Consider the following 16020-nt stretch of genomic DNA (forward strand, 5'->3'; position numbering starts at 1 on the left):
GAATGCATTCGATAAAATATTGTCGGAGACACATTTTAGTGCGTCCGTTGATTTCAAAATGAACACATTAAGTGAATTAACCAGTGAACGTGGAAATATGTTGCTTTGTTTGAATAATTTTAAATATTACAAACAAACAATTTTAGAGTCCGGTGAAGAAAAGTGGCGGTGTCAAAATAAAAAGTGTTCCGCGGTTTTAAAAACAATTAATTCTGGAAAAAATCGTTTAATTACATTTCAACGAACAGAACATACTCATGATGCGTCAACCGAAAATAGCCTTCAACGACAAGTGCTTAGTACTGGAGCAAAACGAAAGGCTGTAGAAAATAATTGTGAAGCACCAAGGAAAATTATCAAACACGCATTAGACGAAAATTCATTGGATAGAAATAACAGTACAATACAGGTTAGAGATGTAAACTATGCAAAAAGAAATTTATACAATGCTAGGAGAAAGACAATACCAAAAATACCTAAAAATTAATTTGACGTCCATATTTTTTTAAATGAAACCCAATGTATGACGAGTAGAAATGAAAATTTTCTTCAATACAATAGTAAAGAAAATGGTATTATTATATTCTGTAGTAAAATAAACTTTGAGGCTATGTGTAAAACAGAAATTGTTTACATGGATGGAACATTTACATATTGCGTAAAGCATTTTTTGCAGTTGTTTACTATACATGGATACCTAAATGGCCATTACGTTCCTTTGTGTTTTTGTGTATTAAAAGATAAACACGTGTCCACTTATTCTGAATGCTTTAAAATTATTAACGAAATATGTTCATCTTATGGATTTGTTTTTGAACCAAAACAAATCATTATTGATTTTGAAAAAGCAATACACAACGCATGCGATTTAATTTGGCCAAATGCGAAATTGATGGGTTGTAGGTTTCATGTTACACAAAGTTGGTGGAGAGCAATCCAAAGATTTGGTTTAACTGAAGATTATAAAAAAAAAACCGAAGTAGGTGATTGGCTTAGAATTTGCTTTGGATTAGTATTTTTAGACTCTGAAGATGTTTCTAATTTTTTTGCAATAGAATTAATGTCTATAAAGCCCGAAAGCTCCAAATTAACACAATTTGCAGATTATATTTTGGACACCTACATTACAGAAGAAGCATTATTTCCACCAAATATTTGGGCTCAATGTAGTGCTGAATTGAATTTAACTACGAATGCATGCGAGTAGTTTCACTCACATTTAGCTCAGTCCTTTGCTAACACACATCCAAATATACATCACTTTACAAAAGCTCTACTAGATATTCAATCATTCACTTACATTAAATTAAACAGTATTAATGAACCAAATAACCTTAGAAATTCACAATCAAAGACACGCCAAAAATATTTAAACACCATCATTTCGTCATTTAAGGCAAACAATATTACCATTATGCAATTCGTCAAAGCTGCATCTAAACATTATCAAACCAAATTTTAAAACCAAACAAATTTTTTTAAAACCTAAATTTTCTTTAAGTAATTATTTTTTTATTCATTTATTTTAATTAACATTATTTTAACTACGAACTAGTGATCACTATTAATTATTATTATATCATTTATTTTAATATTGTGTAAAAAAAGATATAAGTATCTAAATATAATATATACAAATAATAAATCTGTAATGTTAATACGTATTGTTAATAATTATAGATTTTTCTATTTTTTTCTATTTGATTTTTATATGATTTTTTTTTAAAATTATTGTTAATTAATAATTGTATATTTTTCAATTTTCTATTATTGCTATTTGATTTTTATATGATTTTTTTTATAAATTATTCTTAATTATTATTAATAATTATAGATTTTTCTATTTTTTTCTATTTGATTTTTATATGATGTTTTTTTTAAATCATTGTATTTAAATACAATAAATATAGGTATTATAATAAAACTGCACCCACATAAATTATGTAATCTTAGTTAATCAGATTGGATTTGTATTACAATTTTAAAAAAAAAACATACCAGTGGAGTTTACATTTTTTTTTTCAGGTAAAAAAAATGTACCGGTGGAGTTTACATTTTTTTTTCAGGTAAAAAAAACGTACCGGTGGAGTTTACATGAAAAAAGGTCTAAAAAGGTCGCAATCGGTGGAGTTTACATGCGCCCGATTAGTCTGTATACCAGGTTAATAAACAATATATTCCCTTTTATCTAACATAAGTATGTTCTCCCAACTATTCCCCTTATTATTTTTAAATTGTTATATCCTCAATGATGACTGAGTTTCTGTATAAGAAGTTGGTTAGCCCGGTAGCTTTGTCCCGACTAGGGCCCCATTACATTGTTATATTACAAATTATTAATTAAACTTATTTTTGTGATCTTGTTTCAAGACTGTTAAACTAACTTAACTTTACTATTATTATCTGTCTTAGGACATTTAGTTAACCTTTATATTCAAATATTATATTTCCTTTAGTATACCCCGTATAGTTAAATAGTATTTTGTTAAATTACAGTTATTGTCCACTAAATTATCCCTCTTATAGGATAACAATTTATATTATTTTATTAGTATATCGTTATTACATTAATATTTCTTGTGTGCGCAGTGCATATAATTTAACCTATAATTTGTTCATTAACTACGTTTCAGTTATTCTATTTAATCACTACACTATTAGTATATTATAAATTAAATTAAGTTATCCTTTGTGATTTTAGTTAAAACCTGCTACATTACCTGGTATATTATTGTTATTTGTTAGATTAAATTTCCCCATTACCCAGTACAGTGTCTCTACACTTATTCTAATATTATTAACTTTCATATCTTCATTATACACATTGTATGTGGTAGTAAACTAGTAAATTGAATCTTATATTTCATCGCTCCATTTATTATTATTCAATTCAATTAAATTTTTTTATTCGAGTGCGACTTAAGTATTATTTTCATTTAGGTCAGATCTATGCTCTGATGTTTCCTAATTAACATTATAAATTATAATCTTTTCTTGTTCTATCTCTTTTCTGAGAATTAAAATATTGTCCCCAATAACTGTCACAGGCCTAACATTTTTAGTGTTTCCCCTATCACACTGTAACTACTACTAGCTTTTGAAATATTATCTTTACATTAATATCCTGCTTTTAAATTGTATTATATAATTTTTGTCAATCGATTCTATTTTCTATTCGAATGCACGGTGCTGGTAAACGCATTACCCGCCAACCGGATAGGTATAATCCCTCAAATACTTATCAGTCTCCAATACTTCCCTCAACAGATTTTGATCTAACCATGGCTGAAAATGATGATACCAATCTCTCTCTCCTTAGCGATTCCCCCCCTCTCTCTCTCACCTCTCTCAAAAAACTAATTGACGACATGAATGTGTCTTTCCACCAACAGCTGGATAATTTTGCCCGCAAGTTTACAGAGCTTGACAACAAATTTGATGAATTATGCAATAGGGTAGATGAGATTGATACAGACCACACCTCTAAACTGACCCAAATTCAAACTAATTTCCATTCTGATTTTCTTATTGTCCAGAACAGTCTTACCGAACTACAAAGTGCCAACAACACCTCTCTAGCAGTCACTCTAAATGAAAGCATCAACCATATTAATAGTGTTCAGCGTAGCATCAATTCTAGTATTCAAACCCTTACTGATCGTATATGTTGTGTAGAAGGTCAATCCTCTCGGTTAGCTGCCCTGGAAAATAAACTACATGACTCTACTTTCATTTCCCCTCCTTCACAAATATTTCAACAATCAAGACACTCTCAACCTTCCCAAACCTCTTTTAACAATATTCTCACTTCAACAGCAGTACCGATTCCTTCTCAGCCCAAACTCCCATTAAATGAACCGCATAAAACAATAAATCTGTCTCGCACTCTCTCTAGTAATACATCCGATATAGCTCTGGATCAGAGTCGAATTCCCCAGTATGATGGTATGTTAACACCCACACACCCAGCTGATTTCCTGGAAAAGGTTGACCAGTATTTTTCAATAATTCAAGTTTCAGATCAACGTAAAATCCATTTTGTTAGTGACAACTTCATACATAAAGCTTGACTTTGGTATGATACTCTCCTTCCCCCTCCTTCAAATTACAAAGATTTTGTGCCTCTGTTCCGCCAATACTTTTGGTCCAATAGCCTCCAACGCTCAATACGGAATGAGTTGTACCGTCCACATTTCCACCGTGACTATTCCACAATGACCGAACATGCTATGGATTGGATAAATCGTGCCCGCCATCTTCAACCTCCAATTGACCAAACAGAAATGGTTGATCAGATCACGTCTCATTTTTCTTATAATATAGCCCTGGCTTTAAGAGGTCTCCGTATAACCACCACTAACGATCTTATACAACAGTTAACATATCTACAGTGTGCTCATGCACCCTCAAACAATAATAATGCTCCCTCAAATAATAGTAACAACAATAATAATACCCTTTCTAATTCTCGTCAGCAAAATTCTTATAACAACCCTTCTAATTCTCGTCAACAAAATTCTTATAACAACCCTTCTGGACAAAACTCTCAAAACAGATACCCTTCCCGTCAACAAAACAACTATAATCGACCCCAATATAATAATGTTCAATCGTCACCATCTAACCACAATGTACCTCCTCCGGAAAACTAGTTTCGACCAGACCCGCGAGGACGTGTACTGTGTCCCCATCAAATAGTCCTCTAATATCAATACTCTCTCACCCTTTAGATCTTTCTCAAGAAATTGTACCTCCTCCGAATTACCGACCTGAGATCTCTATCACACTTTTTAATACTTACTACAGTGCCCTGCTGGATTCAGGTGCCTCTGTCTCTGCTATCTCTGAAAACCTGTTCAAAACCTTAAAAAATGACCCTTCAAAACATAAAATTCCCCTCTTCCCTCTAACTGGTATTTTGCTAACAACCGCCTTGCATAACAAATCTGTCAAAATTAATTCACAAATTTATTTAAATTTTTTTATTAACGGCTATGAAACTTTTGGTATATTTTTAATTGTTCCCCAACTCTCCACTCCCTTAATACTAGGCACTGATTGGCTAATTGAAAACGGTGTAATTATTGATTAAAATAAGAAGGAAATCTCTATACCTAAAATTCAACATTCTATATCTTTCAAATTAACCGCAGATCATGACCCAAACAGCTTAGTTAATTCATTAAAAAGTATCAATATCTCAGAAATCTCCCCGTCAATGTATGAACCTCTAATAGACTCTGAATATCAATCTCTCCCTTTTAAAACTGAAAAGAATATCGCTCTTAATGGCACTCCCCTTAACACCTCTCAACAAAATCTAATGACCTCTCTCTTACAAAATTTCCAAGACATTTTTCAAGACAAACCTGGCCTCCATAAATTCTTTTCCTATAAATTTAATGTTAAACCTCATGAACCTTATAAAATAAAACCATACCCAGTTCCTTTCTCCCGGCGTCCTGCAGTTCAACAAGAAATAAATAAAATGATTGAATGGGGGGTGATTGAACGGTCTAGCTCACCATACAATAATCCATTAGTTACTGTAGTGAAGTCTGACGGGTCTATTCGTTTGTGTTTAGACGCCCGTAAACTAAACACCATCATACTCCCTACTCGCGATGCATCTCCCCCTGTTGATGACATCCTTGCCAAGTTCAATAACAAATCTTTTTTTTCTTCCGGCTACTGGCAAATTCCCTTAGACCCCTCCGTTCGTAAGTATACTAGTTTTTTGTATGATGGTCGCTCGTATCAGTTTTGTGTTGTCCCTTTTGGCCTAAATATTTCTAATGCTGCATTTGGCAAAGGCCTAGAGGTCGCTTTAAATGATTATTCGGTTCCTTGTCCCTCTCCCAATGACATCCACACTTATGTTGATGACATTCTCATCTCTTCTTCTTCTTTCAATGATCATATCACTACTTTAAAATGGATCTTTAATAAAATTTCTCAAGCTGGTCTCACCTTAAAATTTAAAAAATGTCATTTCAATAAACAACAGATTAAATTCTTGGGCCATTTCATATCACCTTCTGGTATGATTATGGACCCTGACAAAGTTAAAGCCATTCAAAATTTTCCCGACCCTCGTAATAAAAAAGATTTACAATCATTCTTCGGCTTCTGCAATTTCTACCGCAAATTCTCCCAAAACCACTCCTCTCAACTATATCCTCTTTCTCACCTTATATGCAAAGATACTCCCTGGGTTTTCACAGGACAAAATCGACTCGACTTCATTAAAATTAAAACTGCCTTCGCAAATCAAATTTCCCTAACGCATCCAAATTTTAACATCCCTTTTTGTATCTAAACTGATGCATCCTATATAGGCCTCGGGGCTGAATTATTTCAACTTGACAGTGAAGGGCAACGTAACACCCTATCTTTTGCCAGCCGATCACTTTGTGGGGCCGAAAGAAACTACACGGTGTCGGAGCTCGAACTACTCGAACTACTCGGTATACTCTTTGCCTGTCAAAAATTTAAAATATATATACTAGATCATCCTGTTCATCTCTATACCGATCAAAAATCCCTAACATTTTTATTTTCCTGTAGATTAAAAAGTACCCGTCTCACCCGCTGGACTCTTGCGCTACAAGAGTTCAACCTTACAATTATTCACTGCCCCGGTAAAGACAATCCGATTGATACTCTCTCTCGACATCCCCTCGGTCGTGATGACCAACCCCCTAAAGCTTCCCCTGCCATCTTACATTATACACTCCCACCACCTATTCCCCCTGACATTGTTTCCCTTTTAAATAATATTGCATCCGAACAACAAAAAGATCCCAAAATAAAATTAATTATCTCCCAACTTAAAAGTTAAAATCAACTTCCCTGGCACAGCTTTTATATTTTAAAAAATGATATTCTCTTTACCCGACGTTCTCAACACGAACCCCACTGGTCACTATTTATCCCAAACCACTTGTTGGAACAAGTTGTTTTATTGTTTCATAAATATTATGCACATGTTGGTCCTCTGAAAACTGCCCACACCTTAAAAAATATCTGTCATTTTCCTTCATTCAATAAAACTATCCGTCGCATTGTGCAGGAGTGCAAGATATGTCAAAAGTGTAAACCAAAGACTATCCACGTTACCGGCCCCATGCAATCAATACTGTCCTCAAAGCCCCTTGATAAGTTGCTGGTTGATTTTTATGGTCCACTCCCCACTGGAATGTTCCAATTTGCATTTATATTTGTTATTGTTAATAATTTCACACGTTTTATTAAATTATACCCCCTCCGTAAAGCCAATTCAAAAATTTGTATAAAAAAACTAACAACCGACTATTTCCCCACTTTTGGAGTTCCTCTTAATATCGTTTCAGACCATGGTAGGCAATTCATTAGTAAATACTGGCAAACTTCGTTAAAAAAATATAAAATCCAGGTAACCCACACCAGTATCTATCATCCCCAGTCAAATCCTGCCGAAAGAGTAATGAGGGAACTAGGTAGAATGTTTCGGACATACTGCCATACCAAGCATTCAAACTGGCCTCAATATGTTCCCTATATTGAGTGGACACTCAATAACGTACGCCACGAGTCGACCCATTATACCCCCTCAGAACTATTTCTCAAGCAGTCTCAATATAATCCTCTCACAAAATTCATACAGTTCCCTTCAGAAGACATACTCCCCGATTACAACAGAAAATTAATATTAGCTAATGAAGTCCAAATATCAAAATCAGAAGCCCGTAAAAAACGCCATGAGAAAAAATTAGGTACTCCCTCCTTTAAAGTAAATGATCTAGTCCTCGTCAAAACACATAAACTCAGTAATCAGGTCGACAAAAAAATATCAAAGTTCTTTTTACTCTATGATGGTCCCTACAAAATAATCAATGTTAAGTCTGTCAATGCTTATGAATTAGTTCATCCCGAGGATCATACGCCACAAGGCACTCATAATATCGTTCATTTAAAACGGTATCAACAGAGCCCAACTTAGGGGGGGGGGCTAGGGGGGCTGCAGCCCCGGGCCCCGATATTATTTGGGGCCCCGAGCCTCTGTTGATATTTAATTATTAAAGTGGCATTTTGAAATAATTGTATGGTATTATTGGTTACGTAGTTTCGTTAGTCACGTAGGTATCGTAATGGAATTTATAATAAATTATTTTCTAATTGATAACATAAGCTAATAAGTTTTAAGATAAAGTTGGTCAAAAGCACTTTATTAAATTTCTTTATTTATATTCATATTTTTAATTTCATCGTTTCATTTTTATTAATATTTATTAAGTAATTAAGGTACGTTTTCCTTACAGAGTCCGGACCTTGCGGTTAGTCGACACTAGACGCGGCATTCAAACGCTGCGTCAAAACGGTTTTACAAACAGCGTCTAAACGTCGCGACCGTTCCAAATTTTTTACAAATATTCAATCGAAAATAACCAAAACCAAATGTCAACTTTTTTTCTAAATTGTTAAAAAACTTTTACAAATCAAAATCAGGAATTAAGAAGTGTCACCAATCAGTCGATCTTTATTGGACTGTTGGTCGATCGCGATAAAAGTGTAGTATACACGATACATTATATTGTATGAACTTTATGTTCTAGTATAAAAAAATGCAAATAAATAAATATATGTCGATCTTCAGTTTTAAAATTAGGAATATATTATTATTATGGTATAATTGATTTATAATCTTAAATAAATTGAATATAACAAATCTATATAGCATAAAGACTACATTTATAATTTAAGTTGATTATTTAAAATTAAGATAATAATTAATTTTGGGGCCCCATTAAAAAATTTGACCCGGGCCCCAAAATTCCTAAATTGGGCTCTGGGTATCAACCACCGACCCAATCTGATGGGTAGCAAACACGTGGTGTGTTCCGCCTGATCCGAAACCACCACTGTGTACAAGCCGCGCTTCATCGCGATAGCGTGAAACAGTTCTGGTTGTATGGGATGTGCTCTGCCGAACACGGGGACATCCTCGTACGCTAGCGCCAATCAATACTAAGGTGTTTGCACAAATGGTTGTGACGACAATCAATCCCGGGTCATTTAATTCGTAACTTTCCGCGTTGTCCCCCCCTCGTCCCCTTTTACTCCGCCTATTTTCTGTTTCTAGTACTTTCTTTAAATTCGTTGGCCCCCCTTCACCCCAGCTCGGTAGGACCCCCGTCTGGCAGAGAGGGACTCTCTGCACGGCAAAGAGTCTGCGACACTCTTCTCGTAAAAAAACCGGTGTTGTAGTGACATCCTGAACCAGGGAGGACACGACCTTGGACCGATCAGGTGCGGCAGCCTTCGGGTCTCAGCGGTTCGCGTCTACCCATGTCCGGGGCGGTTGGTGTAAAAGCTGGCTTCCCTGGAGGTGTTTGTGTAGGCGCGACCGGGTCGATCACTCTGCGGTTCACTGTGTCGTGTATATCTATGATCTGGAGGGACGACTCCCTCTGGGAGTAAAGGGGCCACCAGACTCCGCTCTTGACCGCCCTTTCACTACAACATGCAGGAACTTTCTTGTTAGCCCCCCTAATTCCCCGGTAGGTCCCACCATGACTTGTCATGCGTGTCAAAAAACTGTCCAAAGTATTTTACGCAGTGTAAGGTCACTGATACCTTGCCTGTACACAATAGTTTTATTTTTATTTTTTTTGTCTTGCCCCTTCTACACTACGACCCCATAGTGTGGTCGTACCTATTTCTGTCATGACCCCAGTAAAGGCATAGACAGATCTAGAGTCCCTATTTCCCTGTTAGGTTTCCCTGTTAGGTTTCCCTGTTAGGTTTCCCTGTTAGGTTTCCCCCGTTAGGTTTCCCCGTTAGGATATTTATTTGGTTCTGTGGTATCATCATCACTCCCCGGACTAGTCAGGATAGTAAAAGTTGTAGGTTTTCCAATTTTCCATTATTAAAAGTTGTAGGTTTTTTATTATTATAACGTGCCCCGTACACTGATGTGTAGGATTTTTATTATATTATATCATTTTTTTTTTTAGTATTATGACATTGATCATTTTGCATTTTTTATTATATTGTGCTGGTTTTTCTATATTATTATCAAGTGCCTTCGCACTAACGTGCGGTAAATTTATTATTATTAGTGTGATGTTAATACCCTAAACAATTATTTATTCTTGAACCCCAACCAGTTATTATATTGTTTCCCCATTAAAATTATTATGCTATACTCCTTTGTTCATTATATGTCTATGATCCCCTAAAAAATTCAGTGCCTTTCATCTACAACAAGTGGTTTTCCTTACTCATGTAACAACTTCAACAACTTGTTGGGGGGGTTATGTAACGTCACAGAATTTCAGGCCTTATTATTATTATTATTAAACCACTGGGTATACCCAATACCTAGGAGATCAGCATACCTGTCGGCCAGTGACCATCCCATTAATATAATAGCGCGCCCGCGATTACCACTATGTTATGCAATAACTGATCCCCGACCTCCCCGCCTGCAACAGTGTTCACCGTCGTCACCGTAACATGTCTTCATCGGCTGCCGTCGGCGCCTCTGTCACGTCCGTCGGTGCGATCGCCGCAGTGCAATTATTTTAATTACCCATATTATTGTAAAAACCCGCAATACGCCTACCCTGACCTTCCCTACTACGACATCAATTGCGACAACAACGGCCAGCGACCGGACACCGTTCGCCAGCCATCTTCACTTTTTAAACCAACGTATTCCCGTCAAGACGTAACGAACACCACCGGCCCACTCATTCTGCGGTCCGATCATCCTCGTGGTCAATAGTCAACTTATAGTTTTTTGTATTGTCATCCATACTCGTAATGTACGAAATGATGGGCTAAGCGACAACGTCGGGCCCGATGTCGGGCGAAGCCTCCGTTTTCCCAATGACCGACGCCGATGGGCCATGTCGACCACGTGTCTTGGGGGTCGACGGCCAACTGGCCAGCCTATCCCAGCCGTCGGTCATCCACACTTTCGTCATCCAGCCACAACTCAAGTCATCATCATTTGTGTAATGTACAAAACTATTTCCCCCAATATTCCCCCCTTTTCATTTTGATTATGTATCACAACTTTTTCTTTTCTTTTTTCATTTTGATTATGTATCACTACAACGTATTTCTATTTATGCTCCATTTTTCCTCATAGGTGCCCCGGTAACCGTCATGCGGAGCCGTGGGTATTTTCCTTTAACACATGTAATAGTATAATGTGTCATACCGACGTATGATGATTATTCCGTGCCGGTAACCGCTTGTCGGAGCCGTAGCATTATATTATATACTTTTCCCTGTAATTTGTGCATTTTGCCATGTGCATTATATTATATTCTTTTCCCTGTAATTTGTGCATTTTGCCATGTGCATTATATTATATACTTTTCCCTGTATTTTGTGCATTTTGCCATGTGCATTATATTATATATTATTTATTACAACCATGTAAAATATATCCCCATAGTTATCCTAAGACTTTACGCCTATTATTTTATTAATATAAAATTTTTTGTTTGTTTTCCCCCTTCTAAATAAATCTTTGGCGTTCATTCGCCACTGCGTGTATCAAAGCCTGCGAGTTCCACCGACTTGACCCTCGGGTCTCACGCGGTGCGGCTCACAGGTCACGAGGAAAGTGTTCCCCTTTGCTCGTGGGTGGTTTACGGAGCCCTAAAAAGCTCCGTAATCTCACAAGGTTATTGCATATTTTTGCATATTTTGGCAAAATTTAAAAAATGTATAAAATAATATTTTGTCAAGTAGAAAAATTAAAACTAAATTTCATAGTCACTAAATAATAATGTATATATATATATTTATTTAAACCTTTATAAGATAAATAATCGATTACGATTAAAAATTCATTTTATTCCTGGATCGAAAGGTGCAACACTTACTACAAAATTAAACGAGCTTTCCAACAAAAATGAAGGTCTGAAGATTCTACGAAAAATTAATTCAGTGTTATTAGGCGAAAACGATCAGCTCGAAGATCTTTATCAAGATCCGACAATACTAAGTTGCTTCAAATATGCCCCAATAACTTCGGTTGACGTCAAACGTTCGTTCTCAGTCTTTAAAAATATGTTAGCCGATAAACGACACAGCTTCACAGAAAAAAAACTTGAAATGCATATAATTATTCATTTTATTAATAAATAAAATTTTAAAAATAAATTAAGATTTTCAGAAAATTCCCTAAATTTTTTTTTATTAAGTATTTAAATAATTAATTATTATAAGTTTTACTGTAAATTTTAAATAAATAAAAATGTTTCCATATTTTTTAAAATATTTTCATGATTTTGACTGCATATTTTCATGATTTTAACTGCATATTTTTTGCATATTTTCATGATTTTTATTACATATTATATGGCATATTTCGATACTTATAAGTGCATAAAAATCCGCGCTTTACTAATGAACATGTGATTTCTACAGATGTACAAAACTTTATTCATTCAAGTTACCAGTATCTAATGAAGACACTTTGACTTCTCTTACTGAAGCTTTAGCTGAAAATTCTTTTTTCAATAATGAAACTGTAAGTTATTCATAAAAATATTATAATCTTGACTTCAATAATAATAAGTATTTGAGTAATACTGTGAATGAAATTGTTTTCTAGATTATAATGTTAAGTATGATTGGTGGATCTAGTTTCTAAGAGAGAGTGAGACGAGTTCTAAGAAAATTAAAATAAAGGACGAATTTGCCAAACTATTTAGTTACACCGGGCACAAAGGAAATAAAAAAATCATTTAAAAGTACTACCCTTTCATCATTACTAATTAGTAAGTATGATATTATTTAGATGTTCCACAATATTATTTGTTAAGATGACGCTACACTGGCATTTGTTGTTTTTGTCTTACAAGTGCGTAACCATAAAAGAAACTACCTACCTAAGAGTATTTTAAGATATTCAAACAATTTACAATTTTAAAATAATCATAACTCTAGCTTTAAAATTAAAATATAATAAAAAGCCTATAAGATGCCCTAGATAATTATTTTACATTTCAATTTTATAAGCAGTTAATTCATTTTAATTTTTAAACGTGATCTGCTGAGCTTAAATTTTAATATTTTACGCATTTGTCAAACAGAGACAGCAGATATCTGTGTAGTGTTCTCTTAAGAAAAAACTTGATTAATTTGTTAATGTTTGTTTTAGAAGCAATCCAATCAATATGTACAAATGCATCAGTGAAATATATTGAACTAGTAACAAGTGTTTGGCTCACTAAGGCTGGTGAAAGATTTAAACCAAATAATGATGCATCTAGTTAAAACAACTTTAAGATTAGAAAAATAAGAATTGTATATTTAAAACACTATATTGTACCTATTTTAATTCATTATTATAAAATATGCTGAAACTATATTGTATCATTATAATTATTAATTATTATTATTTTGTTATAATAATTTAAATAATTTATGAGTATGTTTCTGCAAAGTTTATTTTGGTTTTTATTTTTTAGTTTGACAGATTTAAATATTGCATTTAAATGCGAGAATTAAAAATAAATAATCCATGTAATAAAAGTTTTTTAAATAAATAATATAAAATATATTATACAGATATATCTGTAATCTGAAATAAATTAATATATTCACAACCAATGGATATATGTTTTATAATAAATAGAATATGAAATTCATCATTAAATAGTATTTTAGTAATAATTTATTGGAACAATTATGAGTTATTCATATATTATTTAATTTCAAATGCCCATTGAATATTGTATGCATAATTTAAATTATTATATGAATATTCCTATAAGATTATTTATAGTTGATCCGATTGGACTAGATATTCATAGACTATAGGTGACTCATTTTGCAATTTTTTCACATTGTATGCATATTAATAGAAGATCTTTATGCGAATGAAGAATATTCATTACACTTTACATATATCTTAATGAATATTCTATTATTATCTTATTAACACCCCTGTGTTAATTGGGCATTTTCGGATTATCATCCCCTACATTTTCTGGATAATCATCCCCTATATCATTCAAAAAATGCATCCCCTAAATTTATAGCTATAATTTCCTTGCTTGTGGCGCATAAAGTCCGAGGAATATCGAGACAGAAATCAAAAAAATAAGGCATACAAACATTTACTTGATAAAATGAGAGAAGTGGAAGCAGATGCTACTATTCAAATGGTTAAGAATAAAATTGATTCAATGCGAGGTTGTTTCCGCAAAGAATTGAAGAAAATTAAAGATTCACAGAGGTCAGGTGCAGGAGAAGAAGACGTGTATATCCCACATTTGTGGTACTTCAAAAATCTGATGTTTCTAAAGGACCAAGAAACACCACGAGATGGTATATTCAGTATAAACTTCACAGATGATACTGTAAGTATAATATTAATTTGCTATTGTTTAAGTATTAATTTAATATAATGTATAAACAATATTTTACAATAGGTATGAAATATACAAACATAGTAATATGAACTTGAAACTTTATTTTAGATTGCCTACTTTTATAAAAGTATAAAAGGTATCTAATATATAATATAATAGGGTAAATTGTGCAGTTATTGGCACCCTTTAGAAAAGTTTATATTTGTTTCCATGATATTTCAGACTTAAACATAGTTGAAACTTCTATTAAAATTTTCAATGATTAAGCAAATAGATAGATAAAAGAAAGATATTAGCTACTACCTAGGTTTAATAATAATTAAAAAACACATATATAACCACCAAACAAAGTTTAAACTACATCTAACTGTAGAAAAATATATATATTTAATTTATAATTCTTAATAAAATAACTAATGAACATATTAATTTTGTTGTAAAGGTATTTTATAATTTATTATTTAACTACCTATAATATACTTCACTTAGGTAACTCATTCTAAAATTCAAAACATTTTATTTAATCACAATATATAGTACTATATTGTGGTAAGGTGTCAAATAGATGCAAATTATAAAAAACTAAAATTAGTAGGTACATCTAGCAGCAATAATAATTATACTAAACAACTTTAATAGGCAGGTACCTATTATAATGTAGGTACCTAATAATTTAGTTGAAGTATTTGATTATAATAAGAAGAAATAATAAAATACATTTCAAAGTTTAAAATATTTATTTGGTTGTAATTAAAACAGTCTTAGTTTTATTATCACTCATTTAAGTCTTATAATGTTCTCAAATTTAATAGTTAACAAATAATACCTATTAAATAAAACACAATTACATGATTTAATTTTCATAATAAAATTTAAAAATATTTACAATTTAGAACTCAATAAACTAAAAAAAACATTGTACCTACCTTGTCATAACAATAAATATTAAATAAGTAGGTAGTTGGTACATGTAAAAAAAATTGTAATATATTAAAAAATCTTTTTTTTCTATTTAACAACTGATTCTATTATAAAATATGTTTAGGATTAATTTTTCTTATTTATGAAATTTTATTATGGTTACCTATTTCAATTATTTATTTTATACTTAATTTTTTTAGATGGATTCGCAAGTAGGAAGTCTTGAAACGGAAAGTGTATGTGAAGCATCAGTTGATAAAGAATTGATAAGTACACCGTCAGCGATAACTTCTGCATCATCTATTTATTCCAATACTTCAATAAAAAATAGACCAAACTTTAAACGAAAATGTAATAAAGCTGAATAAGTCTTGGAAAAAGTATCCAAGCAACTGGACGTTGAAAAAGAAGACCGGTAATCGGTAAAAATATCGCTTTTAAATTGAAGATTTTCCGAACGAAGCGATGTTAGTAACTGAAAAAATTATTAATGATGTTTTGTTCGAGGCACAGATGGGAAATATAACAAAGCACACCCGTTTCAATCTACAAGATAACCGTACAAATGTTCAGCTTTTTCATACATTAATACCAATAGACTCAACGCCAAACAAATCTAACAGAACAGTACTATTCAAACTTTGGATAGGATCTAAATAATACATATGTACACCTTGAATAATATAATATTATAATACTATTAATATTTTGTATATTT

The 16020-nt window shown here is 32.9% G+C and overlaps 1 protein-coding gene across 1 annotated transcript; it reads left to right on the forward strand.

Annotated features, from left to right (window-relative positions):
• Nucleotides 1-610: 610 nt before the first annotated feature.
• On the forward strand, nucleotides 611-1207 carry LOC149059867 (uncharacterized). The gene has a single exon (XM_089226650.1). The coding sequence runs from the start codon at nucleotides 611-613 to the stop codon at nucleotides 1205-1207; it is 597 nt and encodes a 198-aa protein (XP_089082776.1).
• The last annotated feature ends 14813 nt before the right edge of the window (nucleotides 1208-16020 follow it).

The sequence above is a fragment of the Diuraphis noxia genome, unplaced genomic scaffold, assembly GCF_037042655.1.
Source record: "Diuraphis noxia isolate RWA-SAM2 unplaced genomic scaffold, SU_Dnox_SAM2 contig0001, whole genome shotgun sequence".
NCBI lineage: Eukaryota > Metazoa > Arthropoda > Insecta > Hemiptera > Aphididae > Diuraphis > Diuraphis noxia.

Bases quoted from the DNA above. Each gene is read 5' to 3' on its own strand.
- LOC149059867 (XM_089226650.1), top strand. From the start codon at position 611: ATGTGTAAAACAGAAATTGTTTACATGGATGGAACATTTACATATTGC.